The sequence below is a fragment of the Dipteris shenzhenensis genome, chromosome 31 (genome assembly GCF_047967505.1).
Source record: "Dipteris shenzhenensis isolate YYH24624 ecotype China chromosome 31, Dip_SZ_1.0, whole genome shotgun sequence".
NCBI lineage: Eukaryota > Viridiplantae > Streptophyta > Polypodiopsida > Gleicheniales > Dipteridaceae > Dipteris > Dipteris shenzhenensis.
Window position 1 is genome coordinate 44867943 of NC_141626.1, and position 24267 is coordinate 44892209.

At 44.1% G+C, this 24267-nt stretch overlaps 1 protein-coding gene across 4 annotated transcripts; it reads left to right on the forward strand.

Annotated features, from left to right (window-relative positions):
• The first annotated feature begins 3449 nt into the window (after positions 1-3449).
• On the forward strand, positions 3450-22612 carry LOC147881509 (serine/arginine-rich splicing factor RS41-like). Of its 4 annotated transcripts, XM_087369944.1 has the most exons (7): positions 3450-3676; positions 3985-4136; positions 19397-19509; positions 19831-19943; positions 20087-20325; positions 21745-21909; positions 22023-22612. In XM_087369944.1, the coding sequence occupies exons 3-7, from the start codon at positions 19446-19448 to the stop codon at positions 22087-22089; spliced, it is 648 nt and encodes a 215-aa protein (XP_087226070.1). In that variant the 5' UTR covers positions 3450-3676; positions 3985-4136; positions 19397-19445; the 3' UTR covers positions 22090-22612. The 4 variants fall into 4 exon arrangements, with proteins under 4 accessions (XP_087226070.1, XP_087226071.1, XP_087226072.1 ...); XM_087369945.1 differs by lacking the exon at positions 19397-19509 and having other exon boundaries at positions 3451-3676; positions 22023-22611; XM_087369946.1 differs by lacking the exon at positions 19397-19509 and having other exon boundaries at positions 3452-3676; positions 19550-19943; positions 22023-22611.
• The last annotated feature ends 1655 nt before the right edge of the window (positions 22613-24267 follow it).

Here is a 24267-nt window from a genome sequence, read left to right on the forward strand (position 1 = left end):
TCATGGTAGCCAACATTTGGATCAAGGAATCTCCATTTGCAACACCTCCACCAACAATGCCATAGAAGAGTTTGTCGCGACAAATACACATGCTATGATTTGTCAAAGGTCGACTTTGAAACCAAGACATACAATCCCATAACACAAGAAGACATGTCAAAGAAGAGGAAAGGCTTGTTGGTTTGGTTTTCCTCGCCCATCAATGCACGTAGCAACGCTCTTACTGCTGCTCAATATAGAAGAAAACCATAACACATGCAAAGAACAAATGAAACACGTCTGCACACTCCTACCAAACCAACAATGCTTCATCTAACACTTGATCAATTCTTCGCTGAACTTAACCTTACACAAGGAGAGTACATTCTCGCATTGTGTTCAATTGTAAGCCAACCAAGAATGTTCTTAAAGCATTGACCTAAAGATATATTCACAAACAATTTCAATCCAACTCTAACGAAGTCGTGGGAAGCCAATATAGACCTTTAATTCATTTTGAATCCACATGGAGTAGCAGCATATTGCACCTCCTACATGATAAAAGTAGACAAAGACCACCAATGCTGTCACAAAGGCATTCTCCGAATACGTAAACACAAAGACCCTAGCAAATGAATGCACACACAAAGTTGGCAATGCAATACTAAACACACAACATATAAGCGCACAACAAGCTGTATATTGGTGCTTGTCTCTTCCACTCACAAGCAGCACTAGAGAATTCTCATACATAAATACCAGCCCAATTGAGGAAAGAACATTTATGTTGAAATGATGACCAGCTAGAGCAACTCAACCCTGAAAGCAATGACATCTTCTTTGCATACATAATAACTAAGTATGCTCAACGTAAGTGAACATTGCTTGACGTATGTTTGGCTTCATTTGTTAGCTAATATGGGAGCAACAAAAACGTAGCAAAAAATGCAAATGCAGCAAAATTATCTGCTTCAACAACTACAATGAAACCAAGGACCTAGAAAACCATTATAAAGGGTTGTCTACTATACTTACCTTTCTTTGGACAAGAGCACTCCTTAAGTGAAGACATTTCAACTTGGCATGATGTTTACACCACAAACAAGGAGTTAATAGAAAAAAATAGAGCTTGCTTCAATAAGCTACAAGCTGTCAAGCCATCAAATTCTACATCCAATGCATCAACTTGTTCGCTAACCTCATCTATCAAGGATCATAAGAAAGATGACTTTGACTTGCAAGTGGAGTTCCCCAAACCTCCTAAACAAAATCAATTCATTCAACATGGGCATCTTACAACAAAGCACAACACAACGATGAGTACCATGCATCAATCCGTGCTTTAAACAATGACCAACATGCAATAGTAGAATACCTTTTGTTGAAGAAATGCCTAAACCAATAGATCCCCTTGCACATATTCCTAGCAATGAATCTAAGCATAGACAAGACTTTCACAGTACTTGTATTGATCCAAGCACTATTATCACACTAATGACATTGCTATTTCTTTGCCTAGAATTCTTGGCTAGCGTACACAGGGAAAGATGCATTCAATAGAGGTGGCAATACAATACACTCAGCACTCCATTTGCCACTCAAGACAATGGCATACAAATGTCTCTCAATAGAAACCCTTCAAACACTTTCAGCATTGTACAAAAACCTAGACTTAATAGTTTTTAATGAGGTTTCGCTTATTGGGCAAAACACTTTCATAGCAGCGGGTACGTACATGTGCGAAATAAAGCACAATCATTCACTATCGTTCAGAGGTGTGGATGTACTCCTCTGTGGCGATTTATGCCAAGCAAGTCCAACAAAGGATGCATGGATTTTCTCTTTAAAAGCAACCCCCTTATCAATGTTGCCTTGCATTTGGAGGGAACACATACATTACTACAAGCTACATACACCAATGCGTCAAAACAACGAAACCTTCATAAGAATTTTAAACAATGTTCGAACTAGTGTGCATACACAACAAGACTTCGACTACTTGAACGCACTCTACCATCGTACACCTGTGAACAAGCATGAAATTCCACACCTATTCTACTCTAATGTAGCTAAAGACAAACACAACGAAGACGTCTTCCACATGCTACCCTCGAGCCCCCACTACCTAAAAGCCATCGACAAAAAACATAAGACATGCAGTAAGACAATCCAATTGCCATAATACCCCAAGAATACAAGAGGCCTCCATGCTAAGTTGCGCATTAAACCAGGTAAGCTCTGGAAATATGAATATTGTTGATGGCCTTGTGAACGGAGTAGACGCCACTTTCATGGATTCTAACATGGTGATCAAGCCATTCATTGTATGGGTCTGCTTCACAAACAAACAAATTGGCATGAAAACTCGAGCAGAGAACACAATGTTCTACACAAGTAAAACTCATCCATAATGGATGCTAATCTTTCAAGTCACTCGTGAATTCCAAATAGGGAAACCTTCTTAACACAGTTTGTAGGCATCAATTTCCACTACAGCCCATAGCTGCGAGAACAATTCGTCGATCTCAAGGCCTTTCAATGGACTACTTGGCTTTCGACCCAATGGGCATTAAATCCCTTGGCCTTGCGTACATTGCGTTGTCCCACGTGCGTGATCCAGCCAACCTCTACATAACCCAGCTGTTACTAATGAAACATATCAAAGTTGACACCACTGTTCTCCAAGAAATTGAAAGGCTCAAGTCAACACGTGCATGGGAATTCAACTCTATAAACATCTCACAAATATCGAAAAACCACAATTCATACAATCCTTGAACACAAGGACATTCCAAAAGCACAAAAACAAGATATCCTTCTTCTCCTCATCTCCTTGCATCACAAATTCTTTGCCTGCAAGAACTACACACTCACCATTCCAAAGACACGTACATCCCAAACTTCAAACAAATAATTGGAACAAAGGGTCATGGAATTTCAGCGTACTACAAGACAGGGATAAACCTTCTTTACAAACAGGATTACTTCCAAGAAGGAGTTGACTGCTTGCTAACAATTTTTCATTCTCCAACCTTCAACAAAATCGTTATATTAAACATTTATAAGTCCCCAAAAGCACAAATAAATACACTAAACTTACTAGATGTCATCCTCAAATACTTGAAGTTGAACACTCCCACATACATCCTCGGAGACTTCAACATAGACTATAGAATCCAAACATCTAATATGCAAAAGCTCCAAAAGTGCATGGAAATTCACAATATGCAACAAATTATTCAAAACCCCACTACTATTCATGGTTCCACATTAGATCATATATGGACAAATACGTTCATCCAAGAGTCCATCACTCGAACACACTACACATACTGGTCTGACCATACCCTAATATACACTAGTCTTTCAAAGAAATCAACATAACGTTACCCCACATTTGGCAGGTCGAATGTGTTTCAAAAGTGTTACAAGAGCACTTCCTCCGGGGCACTGCTAACAATGAAGAATTGCCAAAAGAGGCACAAACACTTTCCATAGGGGGGTGCATGTTCTAGGCCAACTTAACCCTAACACTCGCTAAACGAACTACTAACTAGCCTCACACAATACTGTAAGGTCCCTTTAGATACAAGCTTAACATAAACAAGAGAGGTGATCATCTGCAAGCTCTGGGTAGAAGCTCCGATTAGTCTGATTATCGATCGAGGTCGTCCATCGAAGCCTTACAGAGATTTTTGTAAGGTTCTTTCTGTTCTCGATTCATCGCTTGTTCTCTTGTAACCCGTGATTTCAGCTCTGCAGATGGTAGATTTTCATTCTTCAATCCACAATTTCTTCGCTCGGCTCATTTTGCTTCCTCATACCAAGGAGTTCTCATATGTCATCAGTCGGATCTCACCCGTGGTTCCTCAGCATAGGAATAAAGTTTGTCAGTGCTTTGCACCTTTCTCTGAATTTATAGTGCCTCATAGATTGTTTCAACAGTAGATTTTCCTCCTTTCAAGCAATTACAAAGGCGAAAGTTCACTTCTTTGTTTCTTGCAGATCAGGAAGGCGGGAGACTGCCTTTTTTCCATTCAAGCTGGCAACTTTGCGACCAGTTTTCTGTGGAAATTTTGAATACGATGCGAGGCCATCTGAGATAGAACGCCTGTTCATACGATATGGGAAGGTGGAAAGAGTGGACATGAAAACCGGTAAGGGTACTGTTATTTTTGGGCACGCTCGTGTCTTTATTGGCATAGTAAGGGTCGTTACTATGCACAGAGTTATACTTCCAATTTCCTGGAAATAAGAAAGTCTTGTCTGTTATGTCAAGTCCAAAGCATATGCACGTTAACTGTTAGGTTACTCTTTTTGTAGGAACCCTGTAGGCACGGCAGTTTGTCCTTAAGCCTACGAGCGTTGTTACTTAGAAGTAGGACGCACGTCATTGTCATTTTTAGGGTGAAGATCAAAGAAACTTTATCAATAGTAATTGGTGAAGGAGTCCGATTTGAAGTCCAATAGGGTGTCCTAGACTTCAAAGCTCTATGACTTTGATGGCATGGAATACATCACATGCATCAGGTTTGATATATCAAGAACGTTATAAGAGATGTATTGCGACCTTGGAAAGGTGACCTTACCATAGAACGAGATTCCGAAATCTTTCGAAACCTAGATGACAGGGTATGCTTGGGAACTGATGAGAGCATAAGTGTATTTTTGCTTACTAAGTTATTGTTATTGTTCCCCTCATTTACTCTTAATTTTGTTCAAAGTCGCTTACAAACTCTCTTATTTCCTTTGTTCTTTCACTTGTTTTATAAAAATTTTAATATGTAAGATTGCATATATTCTAGTCTTAGTGAAGTTATATATAGAAAGATGATATCGGTCATTGTAGAAAGATGACTAATCATCTTTCTTGATGATAAGTGTATAGCCTTGCTTATGAAGTTACATTTTTATCTTTGACTCTTGGTGTTGTTGTTTTATGTTTCTTAAAAGCTCCATTCTTCTCGTCTCTTTTTCTCTCCTTTGCTTTGTTGCTCTTTTTGATTTGTTAGAGTGGATTCATGAAGGTTCATATATTGAAGAGTTGAGATAAGGTTCTCAGTACGACTGACATGAAAGGGGTGCCTGCCGTAGTAGTGCAACACACAATCCCCATGCTGGATGATGCTAGGCCGCTACGGCAATGCCCCTACCCTATGAATCCTAAATACGCACTCATAGTGAGGGAAGAAATCCAAAAACTCATAGATGCAGGATTCATCTATGAGATTGAGCATACGGACTGGGTATCACCCATCGTGATAGTCCTAAAGAAAAATGGAAAATTTAGAGTATGCATGGATTTGAAAAAGGTTAATGCTGCCACGAGATGTGATCACTACCCGTTGCCATTCATGGAACATGTTCTAGAGAGGGTAGCCAGAAAGGAAGTGTATAGCTTCCTGAATGAATTTTTAGTCGATCGCACCCCAAGATCAACATAAAACTGCCTTCGCAACCAAATGGGGTGTATATGCAGCCAAGGTGATGATATTTGGATTAACCAATGCCCTTGCTACCTTCCAACGGATGATGATTACGGTATTCAAGGAATATCTGAGGGACTTTGTGGAAGTCTTCTTGGAAGATATCTGCGTAAACTCGAAATGGGATGACCACCTGAACTATCTTAGGCTCGTCCTCAAGAAGTGCCACTTACACCGCATATCCCTCAACCCCCTTAAGTGCCAGTTTTGGGTCAAACATGGTGTCATCCTGGGCCACATAGTGTCCCCAAATGGAATCTCTATGGACCATAATAAAATCAAACTCATCTTGGAGTTACCGCCCCCCACTAATGTCAAGGGAGTCCAACGATTTACAGGCCACATGAGCTATTACCAGAGATTCATCGTGTTCTATGTGAACATAGCCCTCCCATTATACAAACTGCTAGTATCCTTTGAGTGGACCGAGGAATGTCAAACATCCTTTGAAACCCTCAAACTAGCTCTAGCCACTGCACCAGTGTTGAGGTCACCCGCGACTAGGGAGCATAATTTAGATTACCCGATATATTTTGCGAGCCACCAACTAAACGAGGCCGAGGTTAACTACACTACCACTAAGAGGGAAGGTCTCGCCATGTTCTATGCAGTAAAGAAGTTCAAGCACTACTTGTTAGCTAACAAGTTTGTCTTCTTCGTGGACCATCAAGCATTGCTATATTTGGTCAACAAACCTTGCATGACGGGACACATCACCAGGTTGATGCTAATCTTGCTAGAATTCGACTTCATAGTCGCTATACGTAAAGGCAAAACCCACATCCTGGTCAACCACCTATCGAGGATCCCGAACGATGAGGCTCCACCGAGAGCAGAAGATGATCTCCCCGACGCTTCTCTTTTCTTCCTTGACATCATTCCTGAATGGGCCGCCGAAATTGGCCACTACTTGGCCAACGGATTACCCCTAGGCCAGGCCCTTGAGAAGGATAGAGCCTGCAAACTCATTAAGGACGTAGCACCATATCAGCTGCTGATAGCAGCCCAACTATACCACATGGGCAAGGATGGAATACTGCGAAGATGCGTGATGCAAACACGAATACATCGATGTGCTTGTAGAAGCCCACTCAAGAATCGCAAGAGGTCATTTTGCCGCTGATGTTATAGCACGTAAAGTGCTGCAAGCTGGTCTTTGGTGGCCAACACTCTTCGAGGACGCGGTCGAATTCATCAAATGATGCAACCCTTATCAACATATCCTAATCCCACACAGGGCAGACATGATGCCGCTGACCAAAATCTTGGCCGACCAACCCTTTGAGAAATGGGACATCGATTTCATTGGTCCCATAAGCCCAACAGCTAAGGGGACCGGGGCCAAATACATCATCTTGGCCACCGACTACTTCACCAAGTGGGTAGAAGGAAGAGCCACGGTGAAGGCTGATGCGAGATCCACCGCCAAATTCTTATATGAACAAGTCATTACGCGGTTTGGATGTCCGTTGGAGTTAGTCGGAACTCAATTCGTCAACGAAACAATAGCAATCTTGACTAGTGAGTTTATGATCATTCATAGGAAGTCAACACCATACTACCCTAGGGCAAATGGCTTGGCCAAGAGCTCCAACAAAACATGTTGTAAAATCATCACATGTATAGTAGAAGCCAGTCATACCAACTAGGAGCATAAGCTCATAGCAACGTTATGGGCCTACAGAACCTCCTACAAAGTGGTCACACATTGTACCCCCTTCAAGTTAGCCTTCAGGGTGGAGGCAGTAATGCCAATGGAGTTTGTAGTGCCTAGCCTCCGTCTTGCCGTGAAGGAAAGACTCACAGAAAATATGCTAGCGGAATGGCTAGTCGACCTCGAAAAGTTACAAGAGACACGGTTGCGTGCAGCCTACTCTCTCAAGGTAGAAAAGGCCCGATGTAAAAGTTGGTTTGATCACAACCTCAAGATCAAGGACCTAGCAGAAGGAGATTTGGCACTTCTATACAACGTCCGTAATACTAAACACAAGCTTAAATACCAAGGTATGGGTCCGTATCGCGCAGTTGAATTCACTCCCCAGGGGTCGCGCCGAATAGCCACCCTTGATGGGATAGAAATGGATGGCTACCTTAATAGGAGCAAAATAAAAAGATACTACAGAAGACCACTCACTCTCTCCACCCTTCAAGCCGTGCATAGAGAAAAAAAACGATTGGTTGTGGCGATACTTGTGTTGAGTCGGACCATCCGTGGCACTAGTGCGTATTTGGTATCTTTGGGTTGGCCTGCTTCGTTCAGTTCGTCAGTAGGTTCTTGTGGTGATGTATCTTAGGCGGGGAGACACAGGTTCTTGTGGTGCTACCTTCCACGCTTTTAGGGTTTGCACCATCGACTTTTGGACCCTAGTGACTTTCTTGCCTTGGCCGCCCAAGCGGGTGGTGTAGAGGCGACCGGAGCTGTCATTGCCGCTTTACCATTCTCTAGGAGTTGGTTCTGATCGAAGTGATGTTGGGCACAGAGGATAGCATCTTGTACTTGCAGCTCATGGATTTCTTGGCTAGAGGATGATGGCATCGGTCGAGCGAGCCATGGCATTGGTTTACCACTGCGGCTAGCTTCTTCCCCTTTCGAGTTGGGACCTTAGGTGGAGTGCTAGTGGGGGTTGGGGCTTCAGGTCCGCTCTGTTGTGTAGCTTCGTTATCGTGGATCGACGAGGTCAAAACTGGAGGGGGGAGCTTGGTCCACACAGCGGAACTACTGCCGTTTGGCCACGATTGGTGAGCGAAGCAGTTCGGGAAATCAATTTGATAATTGATGGCATAGCACCAGGTTCTTCCTAGTATAATCTGTTCTTCGGTTGCTTCTGTGGGGAGAACATAAAATCGTATATCCATTGCTTGGCAAACAACCATAAGACTTAAATTTACAAAACCCAAAGTTTGTAGGAGTTGGCCATTTATGGCTCTTATTGAAGCGACTGAGGGTTAGGGGTACCTGTAGCTTTTCCCATACCTCTCGGGAGAGGAAGTTGTGGCTCACTCCTAGATCCATGAGTGCTTTGATGCACATGTGTGGGACCTATAGTTGAACAAGCAACCTGGCTGGCTCTACCATTAGCTCCTCCATTAGTTGCTCTTGTTCAATCATTGCCTTAAGCAGTGCCATTTGCCTATGTTGTCGAAGCTTAGCATTATAAATTCTGGCTTCCTTGATGGCCTGACATTTCATCCTGGCCACTGAGAGGAACTCCGCAGGAACCGAATTCCCTCCTCCACGAAGAGTTACACAAGAACCTCCCTCTCGGGATGAACACTCGAAAGTAATGGCAAATGTACCCCCTCCGATGGTACCGTCCTACTCACGGAAGCAAGGGTTGGTCCCACGGGCAGACTCATGAAAGCTTGCTTCTCCCAAGAAGACGGAGTCCAACACGAATGTGCCCCTGGCATCCAAGGTAGAAAACAAGCTGGACACATACTCTACATGGCTCCTTCCACGCTATGCTGTAGTACGGCGTCCGCCTACACCACATGTGAAGAGAGTGGGAGAGAAGGAAGGAGTCTCACTTGCGACTTTCTCACATACACAATGGGGGAATACACACAAAGGTGGAGGCTGAAAACAGTTTTCCTCTTCTTAGTTGTGAAAGCCAAAAGAACTCTCCTAGTACAAAAGAATAGGTGAACCCTATATGTGGGTCTCAAACCAAACTCAACTAACTAAGGTGGCATACTAACTGAGCCACTAGCTAGAGTACTTAAAGATAGCTGTCATCCAGCTATTATTCATGGGCGGTGCAGCTAACAAGTCGGTGACATAAATGCACAACGGTCACCCTGGCATATCACGAGTGGAGCTTGATATCTCAACACTTTCCCTCGAGCTCAATCCCAATTCCTGCACACCAAGTAGGTCTTTGAACTTGCGCAGCTTCTCTGCACCCAATGCCTTCGTAAATATGTAAGCTACCTGATCCTCTGTGTTGACATAAACTAGATCAATAAAACCTACTAGAACCTTCTCCTACACATAGTGGTAATGCACCTCAATGTGCTTTGTTCTAGCATGATAGACTGGGTTATTTGCCAAGTGTATACTGCTCATGTTGTCACAATAAATGACAACTGGCCCATCTGTAGACTCATGCATATCATAAAGTAGCTTATGCAACCAAGCTGCCTCACATGCAGCCATTGCTGCATCCCTGTACTCAGCCTCTATGCTCGACAAGGCAACTGTAGGCTGTTTCTTGCTGCTCCAAGTGACTGCAACACTCCCAAAAGAGAACACATATCCACTGGTAGATCGTCTATTTGAAATACTACCGACCCAATCAGCATCCATGCAACTGTATTTGAACCCCAGTCTCATAAAATAGTCCATACTGCAATGTGGACTTCACATACCTCAATATGTGTCTAGCCGCATCCAAATGCGGTTTCCTTGGAGCCTGCATAAACTGACTTACCAACCCAACAGCATAGCTCAAATCTAGCTTGGTAATAGTCATTTAAATCAAACTTCCTACTATGCGTCCCTACATAGTAGGGTCTTCCAGAAGCTCACCTGCATCCGCGCTCAACTTCACATTCTGCTTCAAAGGAGCTGAAATAGGCTTACAACCTGTCATCCCATATTTGGACAGCATGTCCAATCCATACTGCCTCTAGAAGAGCCATATCCCACTTGTGGATCTAATCATCTTAATACCCAAGAAGTAACGCAGCTCTCCCAAATCCTTCATCTCAAACTTTTGCTTCAATAGCATTTTCACATGAACGATATCTCCGTCACTATCACCTGTGATGATCAAATGATCAACATAAATGACAAGCAGCATAATACCTTTCTCTGTTTTTCTCACATAAAGTGAGAAATCTGCCTTGGAAATCTGAAAGCCAATAGTGACAAGATACTGTCCTATCTTGTTACACCATGCTCTGGGTGCTTGCTTTAAGCCATATAAGCTTTCTTCAACCTGCAAACAAACTCAAGATGAACAGCATGAACATAACCTGGTGGCTGCTCCATATAGACCTCTTCTTGCAAATCACCATGCAAGAAAGCATTCTTTACATCCATTTGATGTAAAGACCATCCCTTTGATGCAGCCATAGCAATGACTACTCTTACGGTTGCCATCCTTGCAACCGGACTGAATGTTTCTTCATAATCAATGCCATATGTCTGTGCAAACCCCTTGACAACTAATCTTGCCTTGTATCTGTTCATAGAACCATCTGCATTGTGCTTCACCTTATAAACCCACTTGCAGCCTATTGCATTCTTGTCTCTAGGTAAAGGCACTAATTCCCATGTAGCATATAGCATTGGAGAGACTCCAATCTATGAGGAACCGGCCAAAATTTGCACAATAGGGCCTCGCCCTTGAAGGGGAGGAAGAAAATTTGGTATTCATTGGGAAATAGCTATAGGAAGACGAAACAAAGGTCAAAGCACTCCTAATGGACTATCGAGACTACCTAGCATGGTCATATAAGGAAATGAAGGGAATTTCACCAGAAGTGGCAATACACACAATACCTGTTAGGGAAGGTGCCCACACTAAGGTATTTGGACCTTATCGAATAAATCCAAAATATGGCACCATGGTCTATGACAAACTGGAAAAACTCTTTGATGTTGGATTCATCTATGAGATAGAGCACAGTAATTGGGTTTCACCCATTGTCATTGTGCCTAAATGCAACAAGAAGCTAAGAATATGCGTTAACTTAAAGAATCTGAATGCTGCCACAATCACTATCCCCTACCCTTAACAAAAATAGTATTGGAAAAGGTGGCTGGATCATAGGTATAAAGCTTCTTGGATGGCTTTAGTGGCTATAACCAAGTGCAAATTGCTCCTGTTGACCAATCAAAAACAGCATTTGCTAAATAATGGGGTATATATTATGGACGCTTGTAGCTCTGCCACCTCAGTGGCGGGGAGGGGTGTTGACTTACCACCGACCTTGGCTGGCTCCTCACTGGCCACCCAAACAAGAGATACATGAAAACCATACGAAAATCTATCACAGGTCCAAACACCTCAAAAAACAACAAAAATGAGGATTCTTGCCAAATCTTGAAGTAGTTTTGTGTCATAGAACTCACCCTTTATGAAATTTTGCATTTTGGCTTTCAAAAAGTTTTTTGTTTTCAAGTTTTTTTTATTGAGTAGTTAGATTAGGTAGTTTAGCCTCCCCCCATCACAAAAAATCATGAACAGAAACTTCTAAATCTTCAGAAATCATCAAGAATCAATCGACGACACTATGTTTTCCTATCTTGCTGAGTCGACGTCATAGAGCTATTCTGTCGACCAAATATCCCATGGATCGATGCGTTAGCCATATCCCTCTGATCAAACCACGTTGACTTGACGCCATAGAGCTATCCCGCCAACCTAACTTTTGACCATGGCCTAACCCACCGCCCCGATTTATTATCCCACCGATCTGACAGCCGTTGACCCGTGGCTTTAGGGCATCCCGTTGACCGTTGCTATCTTGCTACTCCACCTCCAATGCAATGAACCCACCCCCACGCCCGTGGTCATATTCGTATCCCTCCACTCATCGCGTTATGCTCATCATGCCACCTGTCACTATTTTTGTTTGGATGATCGTCGCTATTTTTATCCTGTCGCCCGATGTTATACGCTTACTCTGCCATCGTCGCGATACGCTTATTCTATCAATTGTTGCCATTTCGATCCCCATGCTCGTCGCAATAACTATACCACAGACTGGCACGCTGGTAAGATCCCATCGATTCCCTATTCTACCACCTGCTGTCTTAACCGTATACCTATGCCCGTAGGGATAGCACTTGCGGCTGTTCCCGCTAACCACATGGCAAGATCTATCCTGTCGATTATCACGATACATCTATCCCACTGTCCGTGGGTATTCTTACTCTGCCACCGTCGCAATATGCTTAAACCGCCGCTTGCCACTAAACCCGAATCCCACTGCCCGGTGCGATACCGGATCCCTCCGATCATCACTATAGAGCTATCCCGCCGACTGGTGTGATACCTATGGGGTAGTCAAAGAATTAAAAGAAAATTCCAGAACCTCAGTTTAGCCTGGGTGTGCCCAGCTAGAGCCATCCCACATGCACTTGAGGTCCGGAAGGATTTTGCCAAAGGATACCGTGTCGGAAGAAAGCACTTCGAGCTACGCTCAGCCCACCCTCCGTCCTAACTGGGAATCCAAAAGCTCGATCTCGAGCCTCCACTCGTTAGTAGGTCCCCGACTAGAAACTCTATCTAGTTCTAACAAAACAAAGAGTCTGGAAGAAGTAATGCAAGACCCCTCGGGCTCATGGGCATTGGGAGCTCCATTCACATTGTGGCCTCTCCCAACTCTCCTGCACCTTCGGCTGCATCTAGGCTTAGGGGTACTTTCTCCAACATGTTCAACCGTTTAGGCCGAACAGAGTCGGCAGACATGGAGAACCCCTTTGCTAGCATGTCCGCAAGGAGAGAATGCCAGCAGTAGCCAGCTCCCGAACCACAGACCGGGATGGAAACCACCTTCGTCGATCTAGGACCCTCCGCCATATCATACCTCCCCCAGTGGGAAAACATAGATGATGAACATCCATGGATGAGGGAATTCCGAAGGCAAGACCCAAGCCGAGGGGATACTAGGAACTTCCAAGGTGGAGTGCCTTATGAACCTCTAACAGTCCCGGCGCCACTAGCCTTTGTCAACCATGGGGCACCATAGTTTCCACCCTACCATCCACCGCTGCATGGAACCAATGTTACCATGCCCTAGGACCCACTGTCTCTGAGGGTCCGTCCCTTCCCATCTAAACCGGTTGCACCAATGAATGCAGGCCTTGGTACCTCCGTTCCAATGCCAGTACCAGCAACTATGTGGGGACCACCACTCGAGCCAAGCCTAAGGCTAGCGCTGCATCTCGTTAGGCCCACAGCAGCACCACCTCTGCTAGCCGCTCAAACGGTGTTGATTGATGAGGCAATGCGTATTTTGGTGAATGCCCTAGGAAGGGGGGAAACACCACCTCCACTCGCCCCAGTGTTTCCTACAAGAATTCTGAATCCCTCGAAGAGCCGTCCCATAGCCATTTCCAAGCTAATGACCAAGTTCCTAGAAGAAGGAGACCCGGTCTCCCACATGAGTAGTTTGAACAAATTTGTGAAGACTTTGGTGCTCTCGGAGACCTAGAGATGGCCAATACGTTTGGCCTCAGCCTGGATGGCAAGGTAGTCCGATGGTATAGGGCTCTCATCCGAGAAGAAAAGATCAACTGGGAGACATTTAGAAATGCTTTTATTGTGGGGTTCTCTCCTAGCGGCCATAAATGGAGCTTGATCAACCAATTGTATGGGGTAAAACAAAACGACAAGGAATCCGTGAGGGATTACATTGCTACGATCAAGCACCTCAATGCCCACTGTGAGCCATATGAGTGGATGAGCGACAAACGACTGTTACCTTGCTTCCTTATCGGATTGGCAGACCCAAAGCTGCTCGACCACCCCATGGTGATGAACCTATGCAGCAAGGTTGCCATCCGTATATGTGACAACATGATGGACAAGGTGAATTTGGACAAAGCCTCAGCTCCCTCAGAAATAGCTCCATTAGTTAGGTCCTCGAGTGTAGAGTCAATCAAGAAGGAGGCTAACAAGCCTAAAGGCTTGGATATGAGTGAGTTGGCCTTCAATCTATTGAATCAGCTAGGCCAGCAATGGAGGACAGCAACCTCCAAGGAGGTGCCAAGCAACCGCCACTTATTTCCACAGAGAGACAATGTCTAGTGTGGGTATCATCCCCACCGCTTCCACTTGCGTTTGTGAGTGCATCTTCTCTCTGTTCTACCTCTATTTCAGTCAGCAGCTAGTAGGAGAGAGAGTGAGTTAGACATCTCCCTGCTACATTGGTATCAGAGCTTCACTTATATTTTCCTGAGATAGTGAGGTTCAGTCAGGGACAGCCACTGGTTTATGGTACAGATGAGATCCAACAAAGACACCATGAGTACCAGTGACACATCCAATCTCGGTGTGCAGGAGGAAGCAGTTTCCAAAGCCCTTCCACCTTCAGTACTCCAGTTGCAGAGGCCCCTGTGACAGCTTCCGCCATGGTAGCCATGATGCAGATGCAGGCGCAGCAATCAGAGAGCGCTGCAGGAGATGCGAGAGGATTGCGAGCAAGCAGCCAGAGAGCACGATCTGGCAGCTTAGGAGGCCACGGAAGAGCGCAATCGAGAGTCTCAAGAGGCCAGGGAGCTCAGAGAGCAGGGACAGTTCGGAAGGCAAAGGAAGAACGGGATCGTCTTCTCCTCATTTCTCTCCTCTGCCCACAGGGAGGCAAGGAAATGGGAAGAGCTCCGACACCCATCAAAATGTCATTCCCCAAGAAGCTCAACTCTTTACGGTACGATGGTAAGACGTTACCCCTAGTTTTGATCTTTTGGCTCAATCAGTTTGAGAGTTAGTTCTCAGTTGTGCCTACGAAAGACAATGAGAGGTTCATCCTCGCATTGATGCACCTCATAGGCAAGGCGATCACATGGTGGCACAAGTGGCAGTAGGACCACTATGATGCAGTTCATGAGGTACCTCATTATGAGTGGACAAAGTTCATGAAGGATATTAGGACACGATTCCTACCACCAGTATTTGGACAGATTGCAAAGTCAATACTTCGAGATGTCTTCACAAGCAGTTCAAGCTTGAATGAACAGAGTGGACTTCTGCAGTGAAAGGATGGAGTTCCGACCCACAAGCTGAGGGCTCGTCCCGAGGTCCAATGACTATTAGATTACTCGAGGTAGAGATTTGGCAGATTGGAATTCAGCACAAAAGTGCAGCCATAAAATGGCTGGTAATAGGCATGTCAGCAAAGTGCACTTTGTGGACTTTTGTGCATATGTGGTCCTCATATGCTAGGCGATGTGCATCATATACAGAGTTATCCTGTCAGACATAAGGGTCAACTGCGTGCTTGCAAGCCCCCGAATGGGTAGAGCATGGGGGATGACACCTTCAGCATGGTAGGTGTAACTGGCCTTAGATCACTAAGGGCAGTGTATCTGTCTGTACTAACTCACAAAGATGAAAATACAGCCAACTTAAAGGATTGCCTTTGTCCACAAACCAAACTCAAAGCATAGAACTTCACTGCACAGCATCATGTAACCATTCAAGACAAGGGAGGCTAGGATGCCCCTACTCAAAAACATAGAGTGACACCTGTTGGCCCCAATACTTGGCACCCCTTGCGGTATTTATTTAAACTGGTTAGCTCAAAGATACAAAGGGACTCCCTTCAAGAGCTCACCCGCAATGCAACCCACTACAACGCCAACCCGTGGCTGTGCTAGTGACCAACTCCCAGTGCTATTACCTTGGTTCCTTTCAGCAGACATGCATAATCACAAGTAGACCAGTCTGACAGCATGCCAAGCAATGCATTTCCCATTTCCAAGCCATTACCGAGCCCAAGGCCAACCACTGCACCCCTAGGAAGAGGATATCACAACCAGTGCCCCAATCCTCTCTTGGGCCAATGGCAGGGCATCCAACCTGGCAGGAACTCGGTAGGAATGGCTGTAGCAAAGAGTGTAGAAGGAAGATGAGAATTCAGCCAACAGAAAGACCCTGTTTCAGCCCGAAACAGCTCCAGAAGTAGGATGAGAAGTGGACAGCAAACTCTGGTAGGAGAGAGCACCTAGGAGTGTCTTCCAACACCAGAGAGGATCAGAGAGAAGTGTGTCCAGCAAGCTGTAGCAGATCAGCCAAGAATGCGCCCACCAGAACAGAGTTTACAGCCCACAGACAGCTCCGTTTTCAGTGCGCCTTGCACCAGGCAGGAGCAGGAAGAGAGGCACCCTTGAATATCTTCAGATGCAGAAAAGAAGAACTTTTGTAGCGAAGAAAGTTGAAAACAGCTTCAAAAGTGGCCCAGAATGAAGGTGTCCAGGTCTTGGAAGCATGCCAAGGGGAGGAGAACTGTTGCGAAGAAAGCACGAAATTCCACTTCAGCGAGCAAAGGGAGAGCTGCAGAAATCCGCCATGAATGAATGAAGCTGCCCTTGGTAGGGGTGAAGTCTCAAATCAGCAAGGAAAGCCAAGGAAGGGCTCCAGGGCCTTCTAGGGACTTCCAGAGGTGACACAAGGCAAGCAGATAGGCCACCAGCAAACACCTAAGCAAAATGAGGGGTGGGATTTTAATGCCCCTAGGGGTTCAGATGGCACACCATGACCCTAGTGCAAAGGAACCAATGACCCTATTTTGAAGGATCTCTAGGGGGTCAGTTTTTAAAGGATGAGCCCAATGAACCAAACCAATGACCTTAGAAAATGAAACCACTCTAATAGCACCAGGAGTTGCACTTGTTGCACATAAAATCATAGGTACCTTTTGGGCATTAACTAAGGCCCCTAGCCTGGTACCCTAGGCCGAATTGAGTGACAGTTAGTTTAGAGACTTCACCATCACCACCACGTCCCCGTGACAGTAGGGGAATGTGGAGGGAAAGAGAGACTGCTCCATGAGCAGTGCACAGTTATCCTTCGTGGTGTTTGTGACGATCCACCCCTTAGGGCAGATCTGTCCCACAGTGGACAGCCATGGTGTTGGCCATCCTTTGGGCCATACATGGGCATTGCCATGGGGCAGGGTCCAGCCAGCAAATGGCCTCAATAGCTGAGCATGTGGGGCTGCACATTGGCCTGCATATAGACAGGCATGCAGCCCACAGTATGGGCAGCAGGTCTGGGGCAAGCCCTAGCCAAAATGGGCTGACATAGGCCCTTATATGGGCGAGCAAAGGGGCTGGTAGGCCTGTTCAGGGCAGCCATTGGCTGACTAACCTGAACTGGATCGGCCTGGTTCGGGGCCAGTTGGCCAATTTGGAGGGAACTTCAGCTCTATCTAAAGCTCCAGTGTGGGGTAGAATATCCCAAAGCAGCCAGCCTTGCGGACTGCAAAGAGCCTCTCTAGTTCCTGTTAGAATAACAGATGGAGGCTAGTCGACACTCTGCCATGGAAGACTATGCCCAGGAGTCACACAACTTGTAAACAAAATCTTGCTCCATCTCTTGTGCACACAATTGTTACTGGATACAATCTAGAGCATGCTTATGAAGTGAAATAGCCAAAAAATTGTACAAATTAGGCAAACCCTGTTACAAAATGTGGTGCAGAGTTTGCCACCATCTAGCAGCCTGTGTGCTGCCTAGTTGTGAATGTTGACACCCATAGGCTGCCTTACCTCCACAGAGGACCTCCAACCTTGTCAACCTGCATGCTCGAAAGGAGCTTCAGTGGGCTGGCAAGGTACTGACCCCAAGTATCTGATCTACTTCCAGTTCAAGTCCTAGCCTCTAGTACCATGCCAGAACACACAACGCTAAATTGAATAGCCCACAAAATCACCTGAGAAGTCTAGATCCTACTCGGGATGTGCATACATACATGTAAATGTAAACCATGCTCAGATCTGGAATAGACAGCAAGATATGGCGACCAATAACTGGATAAAACTTCCAAGAAAGAACCCAGAATGTATCACAAAATAGTGCACTCACAAACCACAGCAGGGTGCTGACTAGTGCTGTATCTGAGGCCACAACAATGTTGCCCTAATCTGCTGCTCTCTCCTTCTGCTGTGTGCCTCAGTCATTGCATTCTCTCTCAAACATAGACCTGACGTGGCTAGGATTGGTTGGCTCCATTTTGTGAGCTCTTATTTTCTGGGATGTAGGTAGCTCACTTCATGGGGACTATTCCCACAGGCTCATGCTCAATGTGGTATTCACGTCTCATCACACGGGGAGTTGGGAGTTGGAGCAAAGTCCAATGAGCTATGATTGCATATGAATCACAATCACTGAGCCATAATCACCCATTCACAGGGGGTGTTGTGGAAGCTGTTTTTCTGTACCTAGAACCTACGGCTGGGTAGTTGAGCCACTACCTCCCTGTTTCTCGTGACTCTGTTTGAGGACCTGTTGTGCTATTCTCTCTCGTTTAAGTCAAGACCTTGTGTGGCCAAGGTTGTGGAGTAACATATTTGATTCTTACTTAAGGTTGTCTAGGATCTGCATGTTCTCTCTATCAAACTCAAGTTTCATACCATTCTTTGTAATAGAACGAACATACGTGATTTTCTCATACTTATTACTAACCTTGAGAGCAGTCTATGCATCATGAGCTCTTGAGGCATATTGAATCAACTGTATGATGTTCTTAGTTGTCTGAATTAGGATAGCAGAGGTGTACTCATTCCCCTTGCCCAGGTGGTCTCTTCCCAAATCCCGAATAGGCGCGTGCAATGCTTTCCCTTCATAGTGTTATGCCCAGTTAAAAATGGTTTGCTTTGGCTTAAATAAAGCCAACGAGCAATCATGTGCCGTGTCTCTGCTCAGCTACATGTGTAAGGCCTTCTAGGAAAAGCAGGTTAGCACATTGGATAGGCAATGGAAGGTGTACTTCTAGCTGCTCAAATTGGTGTGGTTAGGTGAACATATGTGCAATATCTCTATGCCCAGGAATGAATTTCCTTATGTTGCTGCGGTGACAAAATCTAAGCAGAAGGTAAGAGATTGTCTCATTGAACTCAACTCATGACCTTTCAAGAGGAGATGTTCAAGCTGCTATTGGTAAAATGTCAAGAAGAGGGGAGCACTAAGAGAAATGTTTAGAGCTGACAGACTGCTGGGTGAGCTTGGATGGCTCATTACTGGTAGGATCTGTATAGAATGATTCGAAGAACTGATGTGTCATGGTATGTGCACTGTTGGCGAGGTGTGTCTTATAGGTTGGGGATAAATGAGTGCTTGGCATATAGTATGTCAGCTGGAAAAGGCTCAGGAGGTTGCTTTTTGTGTATGTATTCTTTACTTTGTTTTCTTCAATGAGAGAAGTTGAATTGATAAATCTGAATGGAAATGGGATACTTAAATATTTATTTGGCGCAGGCGTTTTCTTGATGCTTCGAAGCTCTGTTTGGCTTCTCCGGTTCTGTGCATGCCCTCGTTTTATGACATCCTACAGCAAAACCAGCAATGGCATTCAGACACCTTGCAAACCTGTCAGTTCTCATAGCTCATCCCATCTATTTGTCCCAGCAGGGTAGGTGGCTGTCATTTACCACTGCAATGCTAGAGGAGCAGCCTCACTGAAAATCTGTTCCATTGTCAACATGCAGTTCATCCTGTTGTAGCTGACTGTTACCATCGTGAAGGGCCTGCGAAAATGTTCTGGCATCATGTTTTGTGCACAGCATCACATCTTCTGACGTCCTATGAAATGATTGAGTTTTGTATCAAACAACATGTGGTCAACTGGAGACTTTGTGGACGATCTTCTTGATATCATCTTGTCCTTAATCTCCTTTTGCATCGGGCGACAGGCTTTGCATTTGTATACATGCATGACGAGCGCGATGCGGAAGATGCTATACGAGATTTGGACAACACCGAGTTTGGACGGCAGAGACGCCGTCTCCGTGTAGAGTGGGCAAAGGTTTGATATATTTGCCTGATTTGAGTGTGCAATTATAAGTGAATTAAGATGGAGCTGTTTCAGTGTGTATGTTTCAATTCATCATTTTGTCACTAAAAGAACAACAAATTCTGATTACCAGTGTTTACCTTTGAGCATGACAGCAAGGAGATGGCGCCATTCGACGGCGTGAGGATGCCCGGAGGAGCATTACAAAGCAAAGACCAACAAAAACCCTTTTTGTTGTGAACTTCGATCCTTTGGACACAAGAACACGTGATCTAGAAAGGCATTTTGAACCTTATGGGAAACTTGTGCAAGTACGGATTCGGAAAAATTTTGCCTTTGTCCAATATGAGACACAAGAGGAAGCGACAAAGGCACTGGAATGTACAAACATGAGGTAGTTTTTTATTGCCCGTCCACTGATGCTGTGAGACATTCAAAGGCTTTTATGAGACATTTTGGAGTCCCTCAATTTGCTTGCTTGGTCATGAAAGCTTGATTTGATTTCTCTCAGTCAACACCGTGAATTTGTTATGACACATCTGTGATGGCCCCTCAAAATGTATGTCATGGGATATGAAGAGTTACTCCTTTAAACAACCACTGCGTTATGATGGAATCCTGAAACTAAAAAAGAAACCTTGTTTCTTGTCATTGTTCTACATTTTTTGTAGCCAGGTATCTAGATTATGCGTACCCACTTGTTTCACCAGGTTTTTTCTTAACTTTCTTTGTGGCTTCATTGGGAGAGCAGGAATAAATCTTGATACCCAAAATGTCTAACCTGTTTCTCACTGATGGATTGCTTCCTCTTATTCTGTAGATACTTGCTATCTCCTTTCTCTGCGGCCTCCTCTTTCCTTGTACTCCCTATTTTATAGCTCATCTATCTGTAGCGCCATTTGTTGGGCCTCTTGTGGTTACAAATGCAGAAAAGTCATGTATTGCAGAGAGGCTGGCTTGAATATGCCACAATGGGTTCCCCTGAAAGTAATCACTATAAGTATCAAGTTTTGGGATGCTAAATGTAGCATAAAGGCTGAAAAGCATTTATTATTGGATGTATTTGTGTGTAAGGTGATTGCTGGAGTTTCTTTCTATTTTAGTTTTGTGCCATCCTTATTGTCATGGTTGTCCAATCTTCTGCTTCTTGAAAGTGCATTCTATGGAGTTTAAAAGAGAGCAGTTGGCACATGTGGTTGAATTACGCAGTTCATTTTTTAGTTGGCTGAGACTTAGTTCACCTTCTGGGAAATGACTGCCCTCCAGCTGGTTTTCTGTGGATGGAGATATACTGGTTTGAAATAACCTTGTACACATGGATGCCTTTCTGTGGATGAAGATATACTGGTTTGAAATAACCTTGTACACATGGATGCTGATGGTATGAAGGAGTACAGGTGGACTCTTCATGAGTTGACGGCCTGTAATAGATGTGTGTGCAGTTTTAATTTCTCAGTGCTTTCTTTGGAACAACTCGTTTTTTAAATTAGCTCCTAGACAAAAAGCTGAAATTCCCTCTTGTGCGCTTTGACTTTTAAAATTAATTAAAGAAGAATAGGCAGAAGTCCCCATTTGGTTGCTTCACTTCATGTTTTCTAGCTATTGCATGCCTTGGCGAAGGAGTGTCTCAATAAGATGCATTTTGGTAGGTTAAGATAAGAGCATATGTTTTTAAACCCAGCTGCAGTCCCTTCTCTGTTCTATTACTAATAGTGTTGCTAAACTCTTTTCTTTTCTTTTGTTCATTTCTCTATGATCATCATGTCTGGATGGACTGGACATTAGCTCACACGAGATCTTGGGATTATGGCAGTAGGGTGATGGATCGAGTGATAACTGTGGAATATGCAGCTCGTGAGGATGGTGATCCTTCATCCAGAGAACATGGTAGAGGTCGCAGCCACAGCCCTGGGAGAGGAAGACGAGATAGTCCAGACTACGGACAGGGAAGAAGTCCCGGTTACAGGCCATATCGAAGGTAAGGAATGACAGGTTGTTCACTCTTGTTGTGACGGCTGAGGCTTTGTGATGTGACAGGAATTCATCAATTCTGATAAGGACTGTTTGGTTTGTTCTTTTTGTGGGTTGCAGCCGATCACCACCTTGGCGATATCGCAGCAGGTCTCCAGACTATGGACCATATAGAGGCCATCACTAGTTGCTTAGTCCATAGCATGCCTTGATGTGAGGGATGCTGATGGTGTCTGGTTAGAGTTTGATAATATATCATAAATTTAAACGTTATTCAGGCCTTACTGATGGGAGTTGAGTAGATTAAAGTGCTTTTGTGAGAACATCAAGCTAGGCACATGTGAATATATCTTGGCATTGGTTGTACCTGGTGCTGATTCCCACACTTGGTGCCCTCTCTTAACCTCTCTATACCCTCGTTCAATGGCTATCTACATTCAGGGCAACACAGTTAAAGTCCAAAAGCTTAATATCTACATTAATAAGTTTCTGGCCATGAAGGAGGGATGTGCATGTCGGTAAGGTATACTAGGTTCTGTTTTGCATGGTTCTGCATTCTCTAAACTGAAGACCTTTGCCAAAGCCTATAAAGAACTTGGACCAAGCTCATAAAGAAATTGGACCTGTTAGTTTCTTCTAAAACAAGACGGGGGCATCATGTTCCTAACTGGTGCTTCTACCCCCACGTAGTATTCCTTTAATAAACGTGTCATAAAAAATAATGCATTTTAATGTACATGATAAATATTTGCAGCCATGATATTTGTATGGGCACCTGTTTGATTGGAAATCAGTGTGTTCTAATCTTCCTGTACAAAGAATTAGTCGCAGATGAACACAACAAAACGTACTTAGGCTTTCTACTTCTGTTACTCTATTTGCAGACTCAAATTTAGATGCTAGCAAAATGCATGCGAGTTCTTATATTTGTGGGCAGTTTTTATGTAGCTGATATTATTTGCATTCTGTGCACTCAGTTGTAGATTATTTGCCCATTTCAATGATTAGAAATGCTTGTTGTCACAACCACTAGAGGTGACAGGATGTTTGTTTTGTTCAGCATTTCAATTCGTAGGGTTTTATTCGATCTGTGTCTAGGGCTTTCATTTAACCTCTGAAGTTTGAATTACATTTGTCAATTCTTACACTATTTGGTCTACTCTACATTGTCTTTCTTGGGAGTGTGGGTGGAGTACACAAATTCTTCGACCAACTTGAAATATTTTTTACAGTGGGAATTGTCAGACGATTGCATTGTCATACTTGTTTCTCTGTGTGTGTGGAAATCCTTATGAGTGGTTGTTTTGGGTAGCTCGGGTCAATTCTCTTCTTGGTTACATTTGGGTGGATCATTTTGCACACTTGTGTTGCACTTGAGTGATATGCTTTTATACTAAGAAATCTTCAAAATGACTTAAAGAATACGGCATTTGATGGGCTAAAGACACCAGTGAACACTAGTCAAACAAAGGATGTCAAAAATGATGGTTAAGGGATCGCAAAGTTTCCCCAAAACTGGATTTTTGTGTGTTAAAAAACATGGGTGGAGACATGATTCAATTTGATGCCTAAACTATTAAGATATGGCCTCCGAAACAAGGGTCCAGTTTGATGAAACTTTTAGTAAAATCGCCCTCTTCTTTTCTTGGGTGGAGCGAGGGTTAAGTTTGATTAAACTTTCAGTAAAATTTCATTCTGCTTTTCTTGGGTGGAGCGATTAAACTTCCAGTAAAATGGCTGCCTTCTTTTCTTGGGTGGAGTGAGGGTTAAGCTAACCTTATTTGATCATGGTTAAACTAAGTTAATTATATTTATAACTCGCTAAATAAGTATAGTTAGTACTAACTAGTTTAGTTAAATTAGTTGTTTGGTTGGTAGGCAGTTTGTTAGCGTGAGGTACCAAGGAAGTTTTTGTGACACATGCCCATTATATCCAACACGCTCTAGTTTTCCTTACAACTTATGAGTTGGTATGCTCAAAATTGCTTGATGGATGACATAGTGGGTCCTCGTGAATGGCAAGCTTGAAGGGGCATATGGAGATCCAATTGGTAGAATCCAAAGAAAAGCCACAACATTTGTGCCTTTGGTTGTTCATAGTTGGTGTAATCCTTGAGGTCACTAGCCTACCTTGTGTTCAACATGGTTAATGGTTGTGATAAACTATAACATCCCACCATTGCTCACAATAAATAAGGGTCATCTTATATTAGCATGGATCATGTCAAGCACAAACGACGTCAAAAACAAAAACATGGACCTATATATTTCTACTCTTATGTAACACTCGGAATAATTGTAGGCTAGCTAATGGGTTTGTGATATGTCATCAACCAGAGGCTATTCCATGTGAGGGGTATTTTAA